Genomic DNA, 23473 nt, shown 5'->3' on the forward strand with positions numbered 1-23473 from the left:
TCAGAAAACTGTAAACGGTTTTGAAGTCTGTCATTTAATTTGACAGTTATTGAGTGTTAAAGTGTGGACCAGTGACATCACTGGTCCACACTAACTCAAATTAATAACTCATTAACTCAAATCAACTCTCAATAACTGTCAAACTATTCATCATTCTTCTAGTTTGACAGTTATTGAGAGTTGATTTGAGTTAATGAGTTATTAATTTGAGTTAGTGTGGACCAGTGATGTGGACCAGTGATGTCACTGGTCCACACTTTAACACTCAATAACTGTCAAATTAAATGACAGACTTCAAAACCGTTTACAGTTTTCTGATATACGGTACTACTGATGTTCTAATGATACAAAGCTGGTTGAAAATGGGCAGTGTTCCTTTAAGCGCGGCAGTTTTCAACCAGTTTAGACTTAAAAGGGGGGGGGGGGTGGGGGGTGGGGGGGGGGGGGTAGACCAGAAAACCCTTGTGCCATCAAACATTTTATTTTTTACCTAAATAAATATATGACACATAGCTGATTGATGTGCTCACCTATTACAATGGGTATTTCTGTATGTTTTCAAATCTTTGCCTGTGCCAACAGGTTAAAGGCCGTTTCACACCGGTCCGGATTTTCGCGCGAATATTCGGCACGGAGATTTGCAACAAAATGTTTTAATGAGTTGCAATTGAACCTTGCACACCGAGGCGGAACATTCGTGCGGGGGTTTATTTTTCCGCACGGACTTTGACTTCGGCGGATTTTCGGATGCGGCAAGATACGTTTGACCAATGAAATCCTTTATTTACAACTGACGTCACATTGTAGTATGGAGCTGCGCTGCTGTTTGGCATGGTGATGATTAAATTTGTGTTCATAGCCTACTGTAACGTTACAGGCTATCTGCCTTCCTAGCGTGAACGTCCCCCCCCAGTTTCGTCGTTTGTTTACAAACACTGATCCCTCGTATATCGTGATTTTTTTTTAAAGCAAAATACGGTAAACAAAATAAATTACATGAAAATGCTCACCTCAAACACACTGCAAGAGTCGATAGGTTTGCGGTAGTTTGTGTGTTTCCTCATTATGTGAGGGGGCTATCATCCCCAACAGAGCCTCAAATTGCTCAACTCCCATTCTGAAATACTGCCTGAAGCGACTGTGATACCGGCGCAGCTCCTGGACCAGCTGATGAAACTCGCCATGTTCTGTGCGCCTCTCTAAAATTGGGTGAACCCAGAACCTTCTTTTCCTCTTTCTCGTTTGTTTTCTCAGCAAAATGAGGAGCAGGTCATCATCACTGCTACTACTACTGCTTGACTCCATCGTGGTCTCTGCTCACTGTTTTTCCGCAGACGGAAAATTAACGTGGGAATGCGAATAATTCGCACCCGCACCTGTGTGTATAGTTTGCAATGTGGAAAATCCGCACAAAATATCGCATCGCATTTCGCAACGCATTCCGCACCGCACCAGTGAGAAACGGCCTTAAGACAGGAGATAATTTCACCAACATTCAGTATTAAAGAAAAAAGAAAGAAAGAAAAAGAGAATAGACCAGGTCAGGGTACTCGAGTAACACATTTTCAATGGTTTAACATGGAAAAAAGTTTTTCAGTTTTTCCGTATACCGTATATATATATATTTGTTTCTTGTGTGCTAAATTCATGGCGGGCCACTTAAAAACGGGCAGTGGGCCGCAGTTTGGCCACCCCTGCTTTGGAGCCTTGGGATGTTGAGGCTTCAAGTAGTTGAATTTATGTTGTTAAGGCTAAGGTGATAGTATAACATATTTAGGTGGAGGAATTTGCCTGCTTTTTAAAATCAGATTTTTAGTTTTTTATTTCAATGTTATGTTCTATCATTTATATTTGAGCGTCGGTTAGGGCTGCGACTAACGATCCATCTGTCAATTGTTTTGTTTTGTTGCTTATTTGGTCCAGAAAATGTCAGAAAATGGTGAAAATGTCGATCAGTGTTTCCCTAAGCCCAAGAAGACATCCTCAAATGTCTTGTTTTGTCCCAACCAACAGTCCACGTCGAGTTTACTGTCATAGAGGACTAAAGAAACTTCTCATTAAAAAAAAAAATCTCATTTAAGAAGCCGGAATCAGTTTGGAATTTTATTTCTCATAAAGAAATTACTCAAAACGATTAAGCGATTATCAAAATAGTTGCAGATTAATTTAACAGTTGACACAACTAATCCGTTAATGGATAATCGCTGCAGCTCTCTCGTTGGTGATTTCATGACACAAGGAATTTGTATTGTTCTAGGAGCACATTGTGTGTGTGTGTGTGTGTGTGTGATAAGGGTAGTATGGAATGTATGACATTTCCTCAGAGCATTCTGTCTGACTGGGTTTTAGGGTGGTCACTCCAACACCCTCCCCCTCTTCCAGGCACAACTCTCATGTGTGTGTGTGTGTGTTGCACCTTTTGTCCTGCTTGACCCAGCACACATTGGCTATCTTAATGTGTGCAAAAGCCAGCCAACATTAAATGTGTTCAATATGTTCATGCTGCCTCAAACATGATAGTCACCTTGACTCAATGCTCAATAAATACATTATGCATTATGCATTTCAAGCCCTAGGCAGATGTGATGTGAAAAGCAGTTACTCAGGGTTGGGTGGTTGTTGTTACAAAAAAAAAAAATCTATTATTGCATTGTTTCACTTTAAAGTGCCCAAAAAACTGCATTTTTGTTCTGATAGTAGTACAATATTGTATCCAGTGATGGTAGTAATATTGTATCCAGTGATAGTAGTAATATAGTATCCAGTGATAGTAGTAATATATAGTATCCAGTGACAGTAGTAATATGTATCAGTGATAGTAGTAATATAGTATCCAGTGATAGTAGTAATATATAGTATCCAGCAATGGATAGAAAGGAAGGGAGAGGGGATGTTATGCAACAGATGCATATGACATATGGATTCCAACTCATAATGTTGAAAGTAAAGGGTGAATGCCTAGACCCCTCTGGGCTATCGGGACGTCCCGACCACATCTCCATTTCTGTCCTTCTCCTTCCACCATCTCAGGATTAATGTGCTCCAGATGTTGCAACACAAGCTGAATATTGTGCCGAACCTCCTTTCCTCCTCCTCTCATGACTCTCTTGCACTGCGTCCTCTCCTCCTCCCGCCCTCTCCCACACCGCAGCCAAGCGTTCTTGTCGGGTCAAACTCGGGGTCAGGGGTTGCGACGGTGATGTCATAGCGATGCCACACGGGGTCGTCGCAAACAGCGAGCCAAACCGATGAGTCATGGGAGTTTTTGGGGGGCTAAAAGGAGCTTAGACACACACACACACACACACACTGAATACAGTAGCCTTCACACTTCAGTGACTCAGTCAGGGTCTCTCCCTCCCCCTCTCTCTCCCCCCGCTCTCTCTCCCTCTCTCCCCCCTTTCTCCCTCTCTCTCTCTCCCTCTCTCTCCCCCCCTCTCTCTCCCCCTCTCTCCTCCCCTCTCCCCCGATCTCTCTCTCTCTCCCCCGATCTCTCTCCCTCTCCCCCCTTTCTCTCCCTCTCTCTCTCTCCTCCCCTCTCTCTCCCTCCCTTTCTCGCCCTCTCTCTCTCCTCCCCTCTCTCCCCCCCTTTCTCCTCTCTCCCCCCTCTCCCTCCCTCTCTCCCTCTCCCCCCTTTCTCTCTCTCCCCCCCCCCTCTCCCCCTCTCTCTCTCTCTCCCCCCCTCTCTCTCCCCCCCTTTCTCTCTCTCTCCCCCCCTCTCCCCCCTCTCTCTCTCTCCCCCCCTCTCCCCCTCTCTCTCCCTCTCTCTCCCCCCTCTCTCTCCCCTCTCCCTCTCTCCCCCCTCTCTCCCTCTCTCTCTCTCCCCCCTTTCTTCCTCTCTCTCCCCCTCTCTTTCTCTCTCCATCTCTCCCCCCTGTATCTCCCCGCTCTCTCTCACTCTCCCCCCTCTCTCTCTCTCTCTCCCTCTCTCCCCCACTCTCTCTCTCTCTCTCTCCCCCCCTTTCTCCCTCTCTCTCCCCCTCTCTTTCTCTCTCCATCTCTCCACCCCCCCCCTCCTCGTTGCTAGCGCATACACACACACACACACAGAGGGGGGTATGAGTCAGCACAGCAGAGGGGGAATGTGGCAGTGTGTGTCCGTATATGGGCTCCGTCAGACTCAGTGCACTGTGGTGTGCCGGGAATGCTGGCAGATTCTTCACATGTTTAGTGGCTTTCTTTGTGTGTGAGCGACATGAATCAAATAGACTACACACACATACAAACGCATGCACACACACACACACACACACGCACGCACGGCGCACGCACACGCACGCACACACACACACACACACACACACACACACACACACACGCGCTGACATGCACAATAGGGATGCACAATGATATCGACACCTCATTGGTATCGGCCGATAAAAGCTTTAAAGGAACAGCTCACCCTAAAATCCAAAATACATTCCCTCTCACCTGCAGTGCTATTTATCCATCTATATCGTTTTGTGTGAGTTGCCTGAGTTTTGGAGATATCGGCCCGCAGAGTTTCTGCCTTCTCTCCAATACAATGGAACTGGATGGCACTCGGCTTGTGGTGCTCAAAGTGCCAAAGAAATACATTTGATAAACTCAACAGCAATGTCTCTTTCCAGAAATCATGACCCCGTTACTCAAGATAATCCACAGACCTCGTTATGAGCAGTTTCATGGAGGAACAATTTTCTTTTTGACCGAACTACACCCGCTAGCTGCTAGCTAGTTCCTACCTGAGACTGCAAAAGAAAATAGTTCCTACATGAAACTGCTCACAACAAAGTCTGTGCATTATCTTGAGTAACCGGGTCATGATTTCTGGAAAGAGACAATGCTGTTGAGTTTTTCAAATCTATTTTTTTGGTGCTTCGAGCACCACAAGCCGAGTGCCATCCAGTTCCATTGTATTGGAGAGAAGGCAGACATCTCTGCAGCCGATATCTCCAAAACTCAGGCAACTATCCCAAAATGATATAGATGGATAAATAGCACTACAGGTGAGAGGAAAATATGTAGGCATGATAATAATGTGTTAACTCCACTACAGGAGAAACTTGATGCTCTCCCTCGGCAATCGGGCCATATCTGATATTGGCAAATATCAAAATATGATATTGCAACACCTCAAAAGGTAATTCCTCACTGGACTTGTCTCGCTCTCTTCATACTTGATTGATTGATTGGAAATGTGAAGAGCTTTTTGTTTGAAGGTCAGTGGAGTGAGGTCATGTGATGTTGTGGTCATGTGATGTCGTGGTCATGTGACGTCGTGGTCATGTGATGTTGTGGTCATGTGACGTCGTGGTCATGTGATGTCGTGGTCATGTGACGTCGTGGTCATGTGACGTCGTGGTCATGTGACGTCGTGGTCATGCAATGTTGTGGTCATGCGACGTCGTGGTCATGCGATGTCATGGTCATGTGACGTCGTGGTCATGTGACGTCGTGGTCATGTGACGTCGTGGTCATGTGACGTCGTGGTCATGTGATGTCGTGGTCTGCTTTCAGAGTGCTGGAGAGGTTTACAGGCCACGTTACGTTATGACACACCCCTCCTTTATATCGTGAGCTGCATTCCTGCAGCATGTACCAACCTGCGACACACACACACACACACACACACACACACACACACACACAGATACACACAGATACAGATACACACACACCCACACACACATACAGATACACACACACCCACACACACACACACACACAGGTACACACACACAGACAGACACACCCTTCTATCGATGCAAATTACACTGTCTTTGGGCAATGCTTCTCTGGCTCACTCTCTCCTCTGTAATCTGTCTTGTCTCTCACTCCCATTTTCCACTTCTTCTTTCCTGTCATTCCAAAGCCTCTGTGAGTTGCCACTCGGTCGCCATGGCGATCTACCCCAATCAGAGGGTTCCCATGGCGACGGCTCTTCCAAAACAGGCCTTCTGACTGTCTGACCCCGCTTCACTGGATCACCGTGCGGAAAGTCTCCCCCCCCCCCCCCCCCCCCCCCCGCTGACAGGGCAGCAGCTGACATGTCATGTTTGTAGCGCAGGGTTGGCAGCTTGCTCGCGCGTCTTGTCTCTTGAAAGCGAGCGAAGGCGAATCCAGCTCAGTCGAGACAAGACGGCGCAGATAGACAACAGATGTCTCCGCCTGGCTACAGTTGTTGTTCTGCATAGAGGCAAATCACTTCCCCTCTTGTTTTATGTCTCGGAAATTTGTGGTCATTTCAAGTCTTCCCGGGATGTAGCGCTGTGTGTGTATGTGTGTGTGTGTATCTGTATGTATCTGTGTGTGTGTGTGTGTGTCTGTATCTGTGTGTGTGTGTGTGTATCTGTGTGTGTGTGTGTGTGTGTGTGTGTATCTGTATCTGTGTGTGTGTGTGTATGTGTATGTGTATCTGTGTGTGTGTGTATCTGTATCTGTGTGTGTGTCTGTGTGTGTGTGTATCTGTGTGTGTGTGTGTGTGTGTGTGTGTCTGTGTGTGTATCTGTATCTGTGTGTGTCAGTCTGTGTGTGTATCTGTATCTGTGTGTGTGTGTGTATGTGTATCTGTATCTGTGTGTGTGTGTGTATCTGTATCTGTATCTGTGTGTGTGTGTGTGTGTGTATCTGTGTGTGTGTCTGTGTGTGTGTGTGTCTGTATCTGTGTGTGTGTTTGTGTGTATCTGTATCTGTGTGTGTGTGTCTTTTCCGTGTTGTTGGGATGTGTGTTCTGTGCTTCTCGGGGGCCTCCTGTCCTGGCTGACTAGCTGCCCCGCCCCCTTTTCCTTCCTCCTACTTCACGCATCTAACCCCCCCCTCCTTTCCAGAGCCGTGTATATAGAAGATTAGAAGAGTCATCTCCATTCACTCCAATGGACCAGTTTTTTACTCAAGAGTTCCAGGAAGTAAGGTTCCAGATTAAGCAGCACTGTCGAGTTGCAGCAAAATGGACAGTTTGTGTTGTACTTTGATTTTTTTTTATTATCAAATTGTACATTATCAGCTTTATTTTAGCATTCAAAAGTAGCGCGAGACCCCTTCCTGGCTGTTCATTGGCTGATGAGTCACACATTTTGGTCCTCCCGCTGACGCCACTCTCTCTCTAAATTGCTCTGCTCTGGGCCAAACCGCGTCAGACCCCCCTCGCCTTCTCCTCTCGACCTTAAATATTCAGCCTCTTTCATTGGAGCCAAGCCCCCCTACCGCAGCCCCCCCAGCGCCCCCCGCAGGCAGAAACATCTCCGGGATAAAAGAGGAGGGGGGGGGGGGGGACGCACACAACGGACTCGCTTCAGAAGAACTGTTGGACTCCATTGTTGCCATGGTTGAGCCGCCGCTCCCCGTGATTTATTAACGTCTAAGACGACCAAACGGATCACGTGTGTGTGAGACGCAGGGAGCCGCGCTGCACGAGCTGAATAGCTTTGATATCAAGTGGGGGGCCACGTGCGCCGCCTGCTTTTCAACTGGGAAGTGTTGGTGTAGGAGGACAGGCCCGATTTTAAGCAGCCCTTGTCTTGTCTCTTAAAATATATTATATGTGGCCACTCACACAGTATCGGTTAATCCAGTGGTTCTCAAATGGGGGTCCGGGGACCCCCAGGGGTCCTTGAGGGGGGTTCCTGGGGGTCCCCAGCCAAAAGGGGGGTCATTTATTTTGGCTATAATTCCATTCATAAGTAACACAATGACTATTTTGGTCATGGGTTTTATACACTTTCTGTAATAAAACATCTAAAAGCATCAATCTAATTATCATATGGGGGACCATGGGACAAAATCCTATCAAATGGGGGTCCGTGGTCTAATTTCTGTCAGTTTAGGGGTCCTTCATGTGAAAAAATGTGAGAACCACTGAGTTAATCAAGCAAGTTCACTTTGCATTTTTTCCCCGTTCACCTAACGATGACAGCACTATCATACAGTTTGTATACAAGCACTAAGTAGGAAGTATAAGGAGGCACAACTAATGTTTTCACATGGTAAACAAAATCCTTAGAGTACAATTGTATTCTATGTGATTTTTTTTTTAATAACCCTCCCAGTATGATGTGAGAAGCAGCTGCCCCCCCGGTATCTTCACATTATCTAATCTGGCCCCTATTCAAAAAGGTTTGGACACCTCTGATGTAGGATCACTGCTCAGGTTATCTATCTCCACAGAAACATCATTAAGAGGGCAACCAGCCTCAGATCTGCTTTCCTGTCCAAAAGATATTCTATCCATTCATACTGGTATAAAACCTCCTCTTTTCAGTCTATTCCTCTCTTTTTCCTTCCTTCAAATCCTGCAAACGTGGACTTTTCACTTTTCAGATTAGTCGTGGGATAGCCTAAAGCCATAGTTCCAGTGTGGAGACCCCTGGTAACCCACCGGCCCCTGACGCTAACCACAACTTTAACCCTTATAGTTCTGCCTTCACTCTGTTCTTAATCCCCCTCAGCTGGAAGAGAGAGACCCCCCTACACACACACACACACACACACACACACAAAACGTACACAAAACACACACACACACACACAGCTCCACCCTTCCCTCGAGGCTGGACCAGAGCAATCCTCCCTTGCGATCAGCAGCTTGTTGTGTAACACGTGTGCGTGTGCGCACACCCTGCCTGCAGTGTTTACGTTAGGTGTGTGTGTGTGTGTGTGTGTGTGTGTGTGTGTGTGTGTCTTCCTCGTGTCTGGGCTGGTATCTGGTTGCATCACTTTCTCCTCAGCTTGCAGCCATGCAAGTGGTTCTGTCTCAACATGGCCCTGCACGTCTTTCAGAACAACTCGTCCTTTAACTTGTTGTGCCTCGATGTCAGTGGTTCTCTATGCCAGTGGTTCTCTATGCCAGTGGTTCTCTATGTCAGTGGTTCTCTATGTCAGTGGTTCTCTATGTCAGTGGTTCTCTATGCCAGTGGTTCTCTATGCCAGTGGTTCTCTATGCCAGTGGTTCTCTATGCCAGTGGTTCTCTATGCCAGTGGTTCTCTATGCCAGTGGTTCTCTATGTCAGTGGTTCTCTATGCCAGTGGTTCTCTATGCCAGTGGTTCTCTATGCCAGTGGTTCTCTATGCCAGTGGTTCTCTATGCCAGTGGTTCTCTATGTCAGTGGTTCTCTATGCCAGTGGTTCTCTATGCCAGTGGTTCTCTATGTCAGTGGTTCTCTATGCCAGTGGTTCTCTATGCCAGTGGTTCTCTATGCCAGTGGTTCTCTATGCCAGTGGTTCTCTATGCCAGTGGTTCTCTATGCCAGTGGTTCTCTATGCCAGTGGTTCTCTATGCCAGTGGTTCTCTATGTCAGTGGTTCTCTATGCCAGTGGTTCTCTATGCCAGTGGTTCTCTATGCCAGTGGTTCTCTATGCCAGTGGTTCTCTATGTCAGTGGTTCTCTATGTCAGTGGTTCTCCATTTTTTCCCCATGAAGGACCCCTAAACTGATAAAGATTCGACCACGGACCCCCATTTGATAGGATTTTGTCCCAGGGTCCCCCCATATGCTAATAAGATTGATGTTTTATTACAGAAAGTGTATAAAACCCATGACCATAACTCATTGTGTTACTTATGAATGGAACCCCCTCAAGGTCCCCGGACCCCCATTTGAGAACCACTCCTCTATGCCATGCGGCAATTTTGAAAGACTCACTGTGAAACGTCATTGAAATGATTATCCCTCTTCTTCGTAAGATAGATCTGCTTATAAGGTGGCGTAACGTTTGAGGATGCTGTTGTCTGTAGGTGACACATCGGGTGTCATCAGGTGACGCATGGATATTTGCGCTTTGTAACGACACTGTGAACGTCTTATATTACTCCTGCGGTATGATTCATCCGGAAAATTCCCTCTCTCCACTCGCCTTGATACTGATTATTTCACAATTCTTAATAGTAAAGTGTAAACGCAAAAGTGCCATGCCGAATGTCAACATGCCACTATCGTTATCTCGCCCCACAGGCCACGCTCGCTCATTTCTAGGTATGCATCTCCCCCCCTCTCTCCCCCCGACAGATTAAAGGCATACAGTAGATACTAGATAGCGGGCGTTCCTGAGGGAAATTTAGCATTTGAACCACAGATCATCACAGACCTTGGCTTATCAAAACACTGACATTGAGGTAGTAGATGACAACCAAAGATGAACTCCTCAATCTATCCTCTTAAAAAAACTGTTTTTCTTTCAGTCTTTCTCTCCCCTCTAGATACTTCTATAGTTGTTTTGACCTAATTACATTTTGAAGGGGCGTTGCATCGCGGTTGTTAACACATGATTTAAATGCCGTCTCGTTTCAGATATACTGTAGTGTTGAAAGGAACATTTGTCTAATGGAACATCTCAAATGATCTCCCCCCTGTAGCCGTGGTTGCTCCCTCTTCTCCTCCTCATATTCAGAATGAAGTTTTCGGTTTGTTATTTACGTTTCCGCGCCGTCTTTCTCTCCTCTCTCTCTCAAACTCTGGACGATGGTTCGTTAACGCCAAATCTGTCCTCCTTCCTTCCTCGTCATCTTCTCCAGACTCCAAAGCCATCGTGGATGGGAACCTGAAGCTGATCCTGGGTCTGATCTGGACGTTGATCCTGCACTACTCCATCTCCATGCCCATGTGGGACGAGGAGGAGGAGGCGGACGACGGCAGGCAGAAGACGCCCAAGCAGAGGCTGCTGGGATGGATCCAGAACAAACTACCCGAGCTTCCCATCACCAACTTCAGCAGAGACTGGCAGAACGGCCGGGCCCTGGGGGCGCTGGTGGACAGCTGTGCTCCAGGTCAGTGTGGGTGACGAGGCTGCGTTCGAGACCAAGACCAATACAGTGTTGTCCATCGTATTGACTAAAATGGCATATTTTTGTTAGAGCCCGATCGATACTGGAATTTTTTAGGCTGGTGCCGATACTGATATTAGGGAGTAAAAAAAATCCGATATCGATATATCGGCCGATATTCTTATATTATATATACACATTATATTACACACTTTCTTTGCAATGATCCCTCAAATATCAAACGGTTGACAAAGATATGACTTGACATGACTTGAGGTATGTAATTTAGGCAGGATATTTCACAGCTTATCAATCAACTTTGTCTAAAATTACATTAATGCAATTCAACGGTAAACTTCACTGGGAATTTAATAATGATAAATAACTAGAAATACAAAAACACAAATGGAACAAATATAAAATAGATCAAATATACACAACATGCTGTCTATAACTTAAAAAATAGAAAATATCTGCAATTTCGGCCAACATATCGACGGATACCGATATATCCGTTATCAGCCAATATCGACCAATAATATCGGTCGACCGATATATCGGTCAGGCTGTAATTTTTGTTGTCTAAAGCCCATGGCCATGGCACACCAATCAAACATTCTCTAACCAACACAGACAAACACAGGTGTTTGTTTGGTGCCATGGCTGTCTGTCCTTGTTTGGAATGGTTTGGTCAGATTCGACTTGCTCAATCCTTGTTTGTCCGTGTTTGCATCAAAAATTATCCAACAACTGTGGGAGAATTAGATTAGCTGCTTCTTCTTTTTTGGGGCCGTTGTGCAGAATGCACGGCAGGGCCCTTACATTCCACTCTGTCGCCCAGACCATTTTAGCACGGATTCAGGCAATGTAATGTCTTTCCGCTTTCCAGTCCGGTAGGTGGCGGTAATGCACCTCTGGCTAATATTGTGGCTAGCTCGTTCAGAGAGTTCCACAAGAGCCGTCGTCGGACATTTCACCGTCTGGTGCCTCTCTCGATCCGACTAGGAATTTATTGATTCGATTTTTGAGGAGTTGACATGTATCGTCTTTTTTGTCCTAATGTAAAGCAGCTGTGAATGTGACAGCATTCGGTTGCGGCTGCTCCTGTCCTATTCCAACAACTCAACTTGTTGAGAAGAAGAATGCAAAGAGTCGCATTTGGAAATATCAGTCCCCAAAGTCCCATCTGCAAAAAGTGTGAAAGGGAGTTCCAAACCAAACTGGGTAGCACATCCAATCTCGCCAAGCAGCTGAAAGACAGGCACCCAGACCTGTTCAAATAATTCAAGGTGGGTTACTTCTTTCAAACGGTGTAAAATAACACGTTTAACAACATATCAAACAGACCTTATCCTGTCACATTCGTTTTTGAGATAGCTGGCAATGCATTGTGTAATTGTGTAACCAAAAAACGTTTGCGCTCACGTTAACGTGTTTTGTAATGGAATCATTATGGGACCCGGCTAATACCTGGTACAGCGTGCAGTGTAACACGTGTGCATGCAATGTTTGTAATGGAAACATTATGGGACACGGCTAATAGCCGGACTTAGCCATAGTTCAACATGGCATCAAAATAAATACAAGCTTCTTTCGGGTGAAACATGTCCGTGAATTAAAACTAGCTACATAAAATTGCTTGCACTCTACATGTGTGTATGTGCAGTTGTCTTTATCATCTCTTTATTTTAGTAAATCTCACTGACGTTACTTTCCATTTAACAGTATGCGAGAGATGAAGATGAAGAGGAAGGCACAAGTCGCGGAGCCCAAAAGACCACCCAGCAGACAATTCCTGATGTTTTTGAAAAGCAGAGGAAATATGACTCGCATGAAGCAAGAAAGTGTGATAGGGCATTGGCAGAATTCCTATGCATCGATCAAATACCAATATACACCGTTGAAAAAAAAGGATTCCAGCAATTCTGTGAAATAAATTAAATTATAATATTTAATATAATAATAAAATTAAATACTTGAGGGCTACATGCCACTGGTGTTGCACTGTCTGTACTCACTGCCATACAGAGTTGAATGTAAGAAGAAGTAAGCAGAAGCACATTGTTTTGTTTTAAAGTTGAAGGCTACATGCCATTTGTTCATTGAAAATGGTTGCATACTTTAATAAAGGAGAATATGTTCAAGAAATATCAGTCTGTTTTTTTTACCGTGGTACCGAAATTGGTACAACGGCCCTATGCCAGGTTTCGACCTGGCCTTGTTTTAATCAAAATGAATTAATTGGTTGGGTAGTTGGCTTAACACCAATAGACCCTTCTCACGGGGGCCATTTTGTGTCGAAAAAGGCAGGGTAAACACAGGCGCAAGCAAAACAATAATGAGGGTTTCCATCTGTCCATGATTGGAATTTGGAAACCCTCATTAGTGTTTTGCTTGCACCTTTTCGACACAAAATGGCCCCTGTGAAAAGGGTCTATTAGCGGTCACTAAACCTTTCGGTGGGCACATCACTTTATCAACTGTGAAAATTGTATCATGCGCTGCTGGTCACTTCCTTACAAGAGACTGTAATTATATATATATAATAAAACAATACTATTAATTTATGAAACATTAATTAATCCGAGACATAGTCACTCCCAAGACCGATTCAACTCAACACACGTGTGTGTGCTTGTGCGTGTGTGTGCGCGTGCAGGGCACCAGAGGTTGATGACAGAGGTGTTTTGTGTACTTGTCAAGTGTCTGTTTGCCTCTTAGCGCCATAGCTCTCTGTAACAAGCGCCTCTCTGCGTACGACAGCAATAGACAGCTGTGCAGACCCCGGGTCAGGGAGAGCGTACGTGTGCGTAATGCTCATCTGTGTGTGAGAGGAGGAAGAGGGCGAGGTCGACGAGGAGGAGGCCCAGAGGCTGCAGAGGTGTAGATGGATGAGTGGAGAGGAGGAGCACTCAAACCTCCCATTGTGGTGTTGTTAAATAGGAAAGTGAGGAGAGAGGAGGGCCCGGGTGGGTGGAGAGAGGGGAACAGCAGTGGGGTTGCAACAGCTGTGTGTAAGTTGAAACGTAACCTAGTTTGAGCGTAAAGTCTCACTAAGTCCCAAGTTTACGCACTACTAAGAATATATAGGTTGCACCAATTGAAATAGTTACAACGTAGGCATAAGTTATAACTTAAATCTTACACCTACCATTTACTAGGTGTAAAGTCCTCTGTAAAATCGCAGTTGGCATGGATTGCAACGTGGTGCATCGTTGTTTTGCGTCCGCAATGCGCTCTCCGTGATAAATTACACAATTTGACATTTTGTTTTCCACAAGTAATTAAAAAAATTAATTCGTAAAATTAATTAAAAAAAGTAAAATTAATTCATAAAATTTAAATAACAACAATTAAGTAGCGAGGCAGGATAATGGTGAATTACAATCCATGATGATGAAGCTCTCACCACAGATAAACGTTAACAGTCTTAACGAATGTTAGCCTACTCGAACGTTCTCATTTGGTTCGTGTTAATGAAATATGAATGCACTAATTTGCGGTGGGCAACATGTCCCAGACTATCAGCCCGACTGTTTATATTCTGTTTAATTCATTGTTATTTGGGTAGTATTGAGGTGCCGCCCCTAAACCAGCCAAATACCCACATGTGTGTCTGAAAGGATATGAAATCAAGTCAGTGAGTTTTCATACCGCTTAATTTGGCAACGGTATTAAACATCGATCATTTCACCGTGCTTTTCACCAATTTGCCACAGATAGTGTACACATCATTTTCTGCCACACTATTTTGGCTAGTGTGACGTTTTAAGGACTACTAGTTAAGATGTACCTTACGTCTCCGTGGTGCAACTAAACAAAGACGCAACTTTAGTGTCAAACTTAACTAGTTTCAACGTAGCAGTTGAGCTTACACCCTAGCTTACACCCTAACTTAAGAGAGAACTTGCAACAGGCTGCAGAGGTGTAGATGAGTGGAGAGAAGGAGCACTCAAACCTCCCAAACCTTATGGTGGTGTTAAATAGGAAGGTGAGGAGAGGGAGAGGAGGGCCGGGGTGGGGAGGGGAACAGGGGGAGGAGGTTTCTGTTTACATGCTTGGGATGCCTGGCATACCTGTAGATCTCAACAGGCCGCAGCGGGAGATAAGGAAACAGCGAAAGCTTTTATTTCTGTCCTGCAACAGAAACGGTTCCAACAGCGGCTTGAAGGAGAATGTAATAACAACAAATCAATAAATCAACCTTCAGACTTGAAAGTCCATTAGGAACCCCTTGAAGGAAAGCCATGATTGTATTGGCTCGTATCATAAATACAAGGGCAGCCATCTTGACGAGACGCCTTTTGAATTCCCCTCATATCTGTTGGATGTCATCAAGACTCATCAAGGTCAGAGCCAGACAGGCAGTCGACATGATTCGCCCCTAATTAGACCGCTTGGCAGTAACTCATGAAGCGCTCAGCTTCTCTGTGCAGAGAAGGTCAAGCTCATTTCAATGTTTCTGTTATCCAACGCTGTCGACAAGGAGATACCGCTTCACCATGTTACACAGCGGGCGCCCCATTCGCTCAAACTCCTTTTTAATATCCTTAGGCCGTGTGTCCATCTAGCGTCTTTTTCCGACCGTTGGAACGCTGGAAGTACGCTGGGAAGCGCTGATCTCAGCACACAATATGCAAAGAAGCGGTGTGAAACTAACGTTAGTTCAGTGCGGTAGTAGCTTGATAGCTGGCGGCTAACATTAGCAAACAACACACATACAGTGATTTAGCTCAACACTCACCAGAAATATTAAGTGTCTAGCCAATCTGCTCCCACAATTGAGCCTTTCTGTCTCTGTTGCGATAGTTTCTCCATGATTAGTTGCCAGGAAAGGAGCACCAACGACACCAGCGTCTTTATGAAAAGTTAAAATATTTTCAGCTGGAAGCGCTGGGAGTCAGGCGCACAAAAACGCCGGAGCGCTCTGAAAATTTACGCTGGGCACAGCGCACTTTCTCTAGACGTCCGTGTGCGCCCGCATACGCTCTCCCCCCATTGGAAACAACTGAAAAAAGACGCTGGACCTGAGGAAAAGACGCTAGGTCGACACAGGCCCTTAAAGTGTGTTTGCAAGTTCTGATGCTTTCTCAGCCATTGAAGTGGCAAGAGAAATGGGACATTATGATGTTTAAGTGCAAGTTAATATTTGTGTCTGTCTGTCTGTCTGTGTCTGTCTTTGTGGATCCAACTCACCTCTACTCTGTCCCCCAGGTTTGTGTCCTGACTGGGACCAGTGGGATCAGAGCAAGCCAGTCGACAATGCCCGTGAGGCCATGCAGCAAGCTGATGACTGGCTGGGCATCCCACAGGTAAAATACACCTGGTCTGGACAAATTGGTTTTATTCTAATCAACTCTGTCTGGCCTTGTAGACTAGTTTACACTGACCTACAGTCATTTTGCGTAGTGGTAATCTAACCTAGGCCATCTTCGTGAACTAGGCTGGGTTGGCCTCTCTCTCCAGACCTGCCAGACTTTACTCTTATACCTCTTTCACACCAGACTATAGTGACCTGCAGTGTTGGGCACGTTACTTTCAAAATGTAATATACTACATATTATTAGTTACTTTCATTTGAACTGAAAGTAATAAGTTACTTTACAGTATTACTGTCTGTGTAGAGTAACTCGTTACTTATTACACTACTTTTGCATTACTTTCACCAAAATAACAGCAGTAGCAGAATGACATTGCCGCCCCGGAACCATCCCGAAAAATAATTTCAACCGTCTTGAAGTCAGTGTAAACCGTCCAAAATTCGAAATGTTATCCTTGACTTTTTTTAAATTAACTAAATTTGTAACTTGAGTTACTTGACAAAGTAACTGGCATAATATTACTGAAATCCTATAAGTAATAAGTTATATTACTGAGTTACTGCTAAAAGTAATATATTACAGTAATATGTTTTGTAATATGAAGGTTCAGTGTTAAACCATAATGCATCCGGTGTGTTGATCAGACCATCAACACCTCTACGTTGTGTAGAGGTGTGCCAGCGGTGTAAGAGATGTTCCCTTGGACATCACAATAAGAAACAGAATGTTAAAATAAAATTAATAAACCACCCCCCCCCAATATTTCATTTTACGTTTTCAGAATAAAAAAAAAACAAGAACAGGAAAAAAATACATATACATACATTCAACATTACAATGCTACAAAGTGGTGCTACCAGTCATATAAAATGGCAATTATTGTTTTTAGCCTGATCAAAATAGATCAGGAACGGGTCCCAGATAACAAAATATTTCCTCAATGAATTGGCCCTCTGGAACCTGAGTCTCTCCATACGTATAATTGAGACCATGCCTGTCAGCCACAGCTGAAAAGAAGGTGGAGAGGAGGACTTCCATTCCTTCAGAATTAGTTTCTTGGCAACAGTCATCCCCTGTGTCAGAGATTGCTGCACGGCCCGTTGGGAGGAGCAAAGAGGACTCCGAGTCGGAGCAGCCGAAGATGGCGAGTTCCGCCTCCAGTTGGATTAATAAAACATTTTAATCTCCTTTTTTTTCGTGTCTGTCCAAAAAAGGAAACGCAAACATTCTTACTGGGAAAGTTTGAATGGACGTCACCAAATTTCAGTTGAATACTGTGCTATTATTATCCTGGGTTGGACATGGCTAATTAAGTGACATGTCTCTCATGTTGTTATTATTATCCTGGGTTGGACATGGCTAATTAAGTGACATGTCTCATGTTGTGCTGGCTGGCATGATTGGCACATGGAGCGGGGCAGCTGGCACAGTGTAGCGTGCTCACAGTTGGTTTCTGTGGTCGCTGGTGGTTTCCGCCCTGCAGCTCGGCTTCTGCTGAGAACCTAGCTTTCTCCCTTCTCCTGCTGTCTTCTGTGGCTTATAAACTCAGACAAAGAGACAGCGTCTGTGTTTACGTGTGCCAGTTCGTCTCAGGTGCTTTTTTGAAGTCTTTGAGTTGAGCTGCGGTAGGCGCTAGACTGTGGTTTAGATCAGTACAAAATCACGTGTGTGGGGGGGGGTAATGTGTGGCCATGGTAACTAAACCAACCAACCAAACACTCACTCAGCATCGCTGCCAGCCACGCTTTCTTGAGCAAATATGTGAACAAGATAAAATGGGAAAAGCAGAACTTTGATGAGAACTTTTTGTGTGTGTGTGTGTGTGTGTGTGTGTGTGTGTGCGTCTCGTCCTTGGTCTCTTTAGGTGATCACCCCAGAAGAAATTGTTGACCCCAACGTGGACGAACACTCCGTCATGACCTACCTGTCCCAGTTCCCCAAGGCCAAACTGAAGCCCGGCGCACCGCTCCGACCCAAACTCAACCCCAAGAAGGCCCGCGCCTATGGGCCAGGTACACACACACACACACACACACACACACACACACACACACACACACACACACACACACACACACACACACACACACATCTGCATCTACACTTCAGGAGGGACGCTTTATTAGCAGGCAAATGTGGTTCCGTTCACTACAGCAGCTGGATCAGGTTAAGAGCAGAGGTTATTTAGATGTTTACAGCCATGGACTCTGACGAGTTAGTCCAAAAGCTTGGTCACTTTAAAACAAGTGTTTCTTAACCTTTTTCATATCAAGGACCATAATAATGTAGTCCTCTTTAGAGGCCATTTTCTGACCCAAATCGAAGATTATTTCTATTGTTAAATATGATTTTTAGATTTATATTAGATTAGATTTAGATTGATTTCAAACATGGTGAAAAAACAAAACAAAGATAAGGAATAAAATAAATATAGGCAAGAAAATCCCAAACAAGCATAGTCAATTAGAATTCACAGCATACAATATACAGCAAATTCACAATCAATTTACATTTGTTTATCATGCCCGAAAAGGAGTAGGAAGAAGTTAATAGTTACGTATCAAGTCCTTATCTATAGGCTTAATATGAAAGTATAATTATAATGTAATATGATTTTATGATCTGTGTTGTAGGTAGAGAGATAACAGTGAAACTATGATCAAAACAGTCATTCTGCTATATTCTCTAAGACTACCGTAATTGTGTTCACTTCTTGTAAATGAAATAATGCGGGAGTTTAACACTTCATTCATGAATTTGCTTGGGGACCCCCTGGAACCCCCTCAAGTACCCCTGGTGGTCCCCGCACCACATGTTGAGAAACACTGCTTTAAAACACACAGGAATTTAAGCTTATTCTACTCTTGCACCCATTGTATGTCGTTTTGGATAACACTCAAATAAATGCTTCAATGTAAAGCATAGATGTAAAACAGCGACACTTTCATGCATTATAGAGACACTGCGGAGCGTGTCGTGATTCAGAAACCACGCCCAAAACGGGGGGAAACAAAAATTCTCCCCCCAATCCTGGCGTTCTGCTATGTCGCGTGCATGGTCGCTTGTTGCACACAAAGATCATATATACGGAAGATGAACACTCCCAACTTACTTCCTTGACAGCTAGACAGCTTGACAGCACAGCCCCACCACACAACAGCTTTTAGCTATGCTTAATTCAAGGAAAATGATGCTGGTGTATAATGGGAGTGAATGGAGCGCTTTCCCCCGTGATGGGCGTGGCCTATTTCATGCAATGTCTCTATGCGGGTTACCTGCAGCTTTCAACTCTCCTGCCGTCCCGCCTCTCTCCAGGTGTTGAGCCTGTTGGTAACGTTGTGATGAAGAAGGCCGTGTTCACTGTCGAGACCATCAGCGCCGGAATGGGAGAGGTGCTGGTCTATGTGGAGGACCCTGCAGGACACCGAGAGGAGGTACAATCCTATACATCTACATACAGGCGCTGCCTTTATTCACCTCTGGACCCTGTGCCTTTGTGGTTATAGCAGAGATGCTCACAAGTACATTTTTGCAAGTCAAAGTCAAGTCCCAAGTCTTTTGTCACAAGTCCAAGTCTCTTATGGATGAACGTTCTATTCTTCATAGCTAAACAAAGGATTTCAAAGCAGGTAGCCTACTGTCTTATCCTCACACATTTATCTAGCCTATTAGCATACAGTATCAGCATTGATTTGGATGACTTTAGTACACATTTCATTCATGTAAATGCACCAAAAAATAAAAAAATAAAAAAAAATAAAGATTGTTCACAAGTCCCAAACCTCAAGTCCAAGTCAAGTCTGAAGTCTTTGAGGATGAGTCTCCAGTCAAGTCTCAAGTTACTGTGTGTGCAACTTAAGTCCGACTCAAGTCCAAGTCTCCATCTGTGTGTTATAGTGTCTTTTCCCTCCCCCTCCAGGCTAAAGTGACAGCCAACAACGATAAGAACCGCACATACTCGGTCTTCTACATCCCCAAAGTGACAGGCATGCACAAGGTAAGCCTTTTAGATCTAGTCATTAATGTCCAACACTTTCATCTCAATGGGCCATGAAAAAATGATCATTTTAGATTGTAGCCTTTTGGAGTGTTTTGACAGTGATATGGCAGCAAACTATTCCCATGGTGGTTCTCACGCCGTCATATCTGTTTCCCAGGTGACTGTGTTGTTTGCGGGGCAGCACATCTCCAAGAGTCCCTTCGAGGTGGAGGTGGGCATGGCCCAGGGAGACTCCAGCAAGGCCACGGCCCAGGGACCCGGCCTGGAGCCCTCGGGAAACATCGCCAACAAGGCCACCTACTTCGATGTCTACACAGCGGGTAATGATGATGCGGGTGGGGATTAGGGCTGTGAATCTTCACTGGCCTCACTATTTCGATTCGATTACGATTCATCGGTCTTCGATTCCACCATCCATCACGATGCATCTCGATACAGTTCAAAATATTGCATCTCAAATCCTCAATTTTCTGTGTTATTACTGCACATGGCTACTTTTTCATCAATTAATACAGGCAGTCAGATAAATATCAAGGCCCTTTTTTACTTAGAAAGTGCTTTAAAATCTGAATGTCAACAGAAATTTAAACATAAACGATTCTACGATTCATCCGTCTTCGATTCACACGTCCGCATCGCGATGCATCGATTATACGATTAATTTTGACACCCCTAGTGGGGATTGGCACCCATTACGTTAATTTATGATAGTGATGTATTTTCGCCTATTGGCGTCTTTATGGTAGCTGAAGTGAGGTGAAGGATGACTTTAAGTAGATGTTTTTTTTTTATTGATTTATCGATTGATTTATCGCCTATGAGTTACATCAGAACCACCATAGCATCATCTCACCTCTCAGCTGTCATAGGCTGTGGTTAGAAATTGAAATGGACATGGCTTCATCCCCCCCTTCCCTTCCAGGCGCTGGTGTCGGAGAGGTGGAGGTGGTGATCATGGACCCGGCCGGTAAGAAGAACACGGTGGAGTGCACCATCGAGGACAAGGGCAACAGCAGCTACCGCTGCACCTACAAGCCCACCCAGGAGGGCCAGCACATCATCTACGTCACCTTCGCCGGCGGGCAGATCAGCAAGAGCCCCTTCACAGTCAGCGTGGGAGAGGGTAAGGACGTCCTGTTAGCCAAGAAGGTCACGAGTTAGCAGCATTATTAGCATTAGCCCTGTCGAAATAAGTCCTGTCAACACTGAAACCTATAGGCTGCATCACCTGAATGTCTTTTAGTCACATGATTTCTCTAACATTCAGGTCATTTAGGTTTTCCAAAACATTTGCAACAGACACTTGATTTCTCAATCACATTTGAGTAGTGATTCCCAATGTTAATCTCTCATATCAGAGCTATTTTCTGCTCGCAGAAGCACAACAGGTGAGAGGGAAAATATGTATTTTGGATTTTAGGGTGAGCTGTCCCTTTTTTAAGAGTGACAGTGTTTGAAAGACAGTTCTTTACACCTTTATCCTTTCTCTGCTGTTCTCTGTTGAACTCTGCATAATGTCTTGTGTGTTTTTGCTACTGTTCTGTACTGGATTGAGTTTTCTCCTCTCTCCCTCGTTCCCTCCTTCTCTTTGATAGAAGCCTGCTGGTATCTGTCCTCTCTCTGGAACAGCCTCTTCCTTCTGCTGTCATTTCCTGTTTCCTGGGATCTCTCTTGGGTACCCACTGCGTGCGTGCGTGCGTGCGTGTGTGTGTGTGTGTGTGTGTGCGTGTGTGTGTTGAGTTGATGTGTGCCCTTGTGGACTTGGGTTCGACTGAACATGCAAAAGTGTTTTTTGTGTGTGTGTGTGTGTGTGTGTGTGTGTCAGAGATGGGGACTTGAGACTTGGACTTGAGTCACACTTAAGTCACACACACAGTGACTTGAGACTTGTCTTGAGACTCGTCCTCAAAGACTTGAGACTCGACTTGGACTTGAAGCTTTGGGGACTTGTGAACAATCTTTTTTTCTCTTTTTTTTCCTCTTTTTTTTTGGTGCATTAACATGAAGGAAATGTCTACTCATGTCATCTCTAATCATTGCTGCTACTGTATTCTAATAGATAAGGAGTGAGGATAATACAGTACATGCTTTGAAACCCTTAGTTTGAGCTATGCAGTGTTCTAAGCAGACTGGATGACATGCAGCAGATGATAGAACACTCATCCATAAGAGACTTGAGACTTGACTTGGACTTGTGACCAGAGACTTGACTTTGACTATAGCTAAAAGACTTGAGACTTGACTTGGACTCTAGCGCAGAGACTTGACTTGCAAAAAATGACTTGTGATCATCTCGTGTGTGTGTGTGTGTGTGTGTCTAATTGCATGTCCCTACTTGTGACTAATTCCCGTCTGTGGACGTCCTTACGTGTGTCATCTGTCTGTAAAGCTCTCAGCCCACACTGACTCAAACATCCCCGGCACTCTGTCTCCATATTAGGAGTCTTCAACAAACCCATGTGGAAATAGTTGTCCTTACGTGCGGCAAAGTCTTTCACAAATATTTTCTATAATACCACCGTTAAGCTGCAAGTTGGTATCATGTTTCCATGAAGTGAATGCCACTGGAACATGTCGGGCTTTATTACTCGCCATCAGCTGGTTAAATTAAACACAAGAACAAATAATTGTAAAAACAACAACTGATTTTTAATCCGTTTTTGGCATAATGGTGCTTTCATTTAGAATGTCTGCTGTAGTTTTGTTTCTCCAAACTTCCAGACCAATAACTGTCATTAATAGCTCTATTGTTTTGTTTTGTTTTTCTCTGAGAATGCATTCAGTTATTGATCCCTCTCAATTCAGGATCACATTTTAATTGATTTTAATGATTAGAATTTGTACAAACTGCAACTTGAACGATGTGGAGGTCAATTAAAAGCCAAGGTGACCTGAAACCAACAATGGTATTTTTCAGCTTGTTATATATATATATATATATATATATATATATATATATATATATATATATATATATATATATATATATATCTACGCACGAATACAAGATGAGTTATATCCTGTTTTGTGTGTGTGTGTTCTCCTGATCACATTCCTCTTCAACTTAGCTGAGAAAATCATATTAGCACAGACGGTACACCTGTGTCCATTTCTCATAAATCACTATCATTTGTCATTAGTGGTTAGGCCCCGTTTAGTATATAGATGTATTCCTGACATCAAAATATGTGTCAATTGTAACGTAAATGTAACTTTTTCTTATCGCATGAAAACACTTTGTAGCAGTAACTGGCATGTGTACAGTGTGTTGTGCCAGCTTTCAGTCGTTTGTGTCCTTCTGTTCCTGTGGGGGTTTCCTGAACTGCCAGCAGGGGGCCGTCCATCCGATCCGACCGTGACTCAGCGGCTCCCTATTTTATACACTTCTTCCACCCCGGGTGATGGCGGCCACCCC

General features: G+C 44.5%; 1 protein-coding gene across 2 annotated transcripts in view; it reads left to right on the plus strand.

The window, feature by feature from the left end:
* Positions 1 to 23473, plus strand: part of flna (filamin A, alpha (actin binding protein 280)) — a 71715-nt gene that overhangs the window by 11119 nt on the left and 37123 nt on the right. For both annotated transcript variants that reach the window (XM_083656389.1, XM_083656390.1), the window contains exons 2-8: positions 10489 to 10740; positions 15952 to 16049; positions 17923 to 18070; positions 19374 to 19492; positions 19978 to 20055; positions 20216 to 20378; positions 20981 to 21181. In XM_083656389.1, the coding sequence (XP_083512515.1) occupies positions 10489 to 10740; positions 15952 to 16049; positions 17923 to 18070; positions 19374 to 19492; positions 19978 to 20055; positions 20216 to 20378; positions 20981 to 21181 (1059 nt within the window). The remainder of the gene's footprint in view (positions 1 to 10488; positions 10741 to 15951; positions 16050 to 17922; positions 18071 to 19373; positions 19493 to 19977; positions 20056 to 20215; positions 20379 to 20980; positions 21182 to 23473) is intronic.

This window comes from Poromitra crassiceps, assembly GCF_964638095.1.
Source record: "Poromitra crassiceps genome assembly, chromosome: 20".
In the NCBI taxonomy this organism is placed as follows: domain Eukaryota; kingdom Metazoa; phylum Chordata; class Actinopteri; order Beryciformes; family Melamphaidae; genus Poromitra; species Poromitra crassiceps.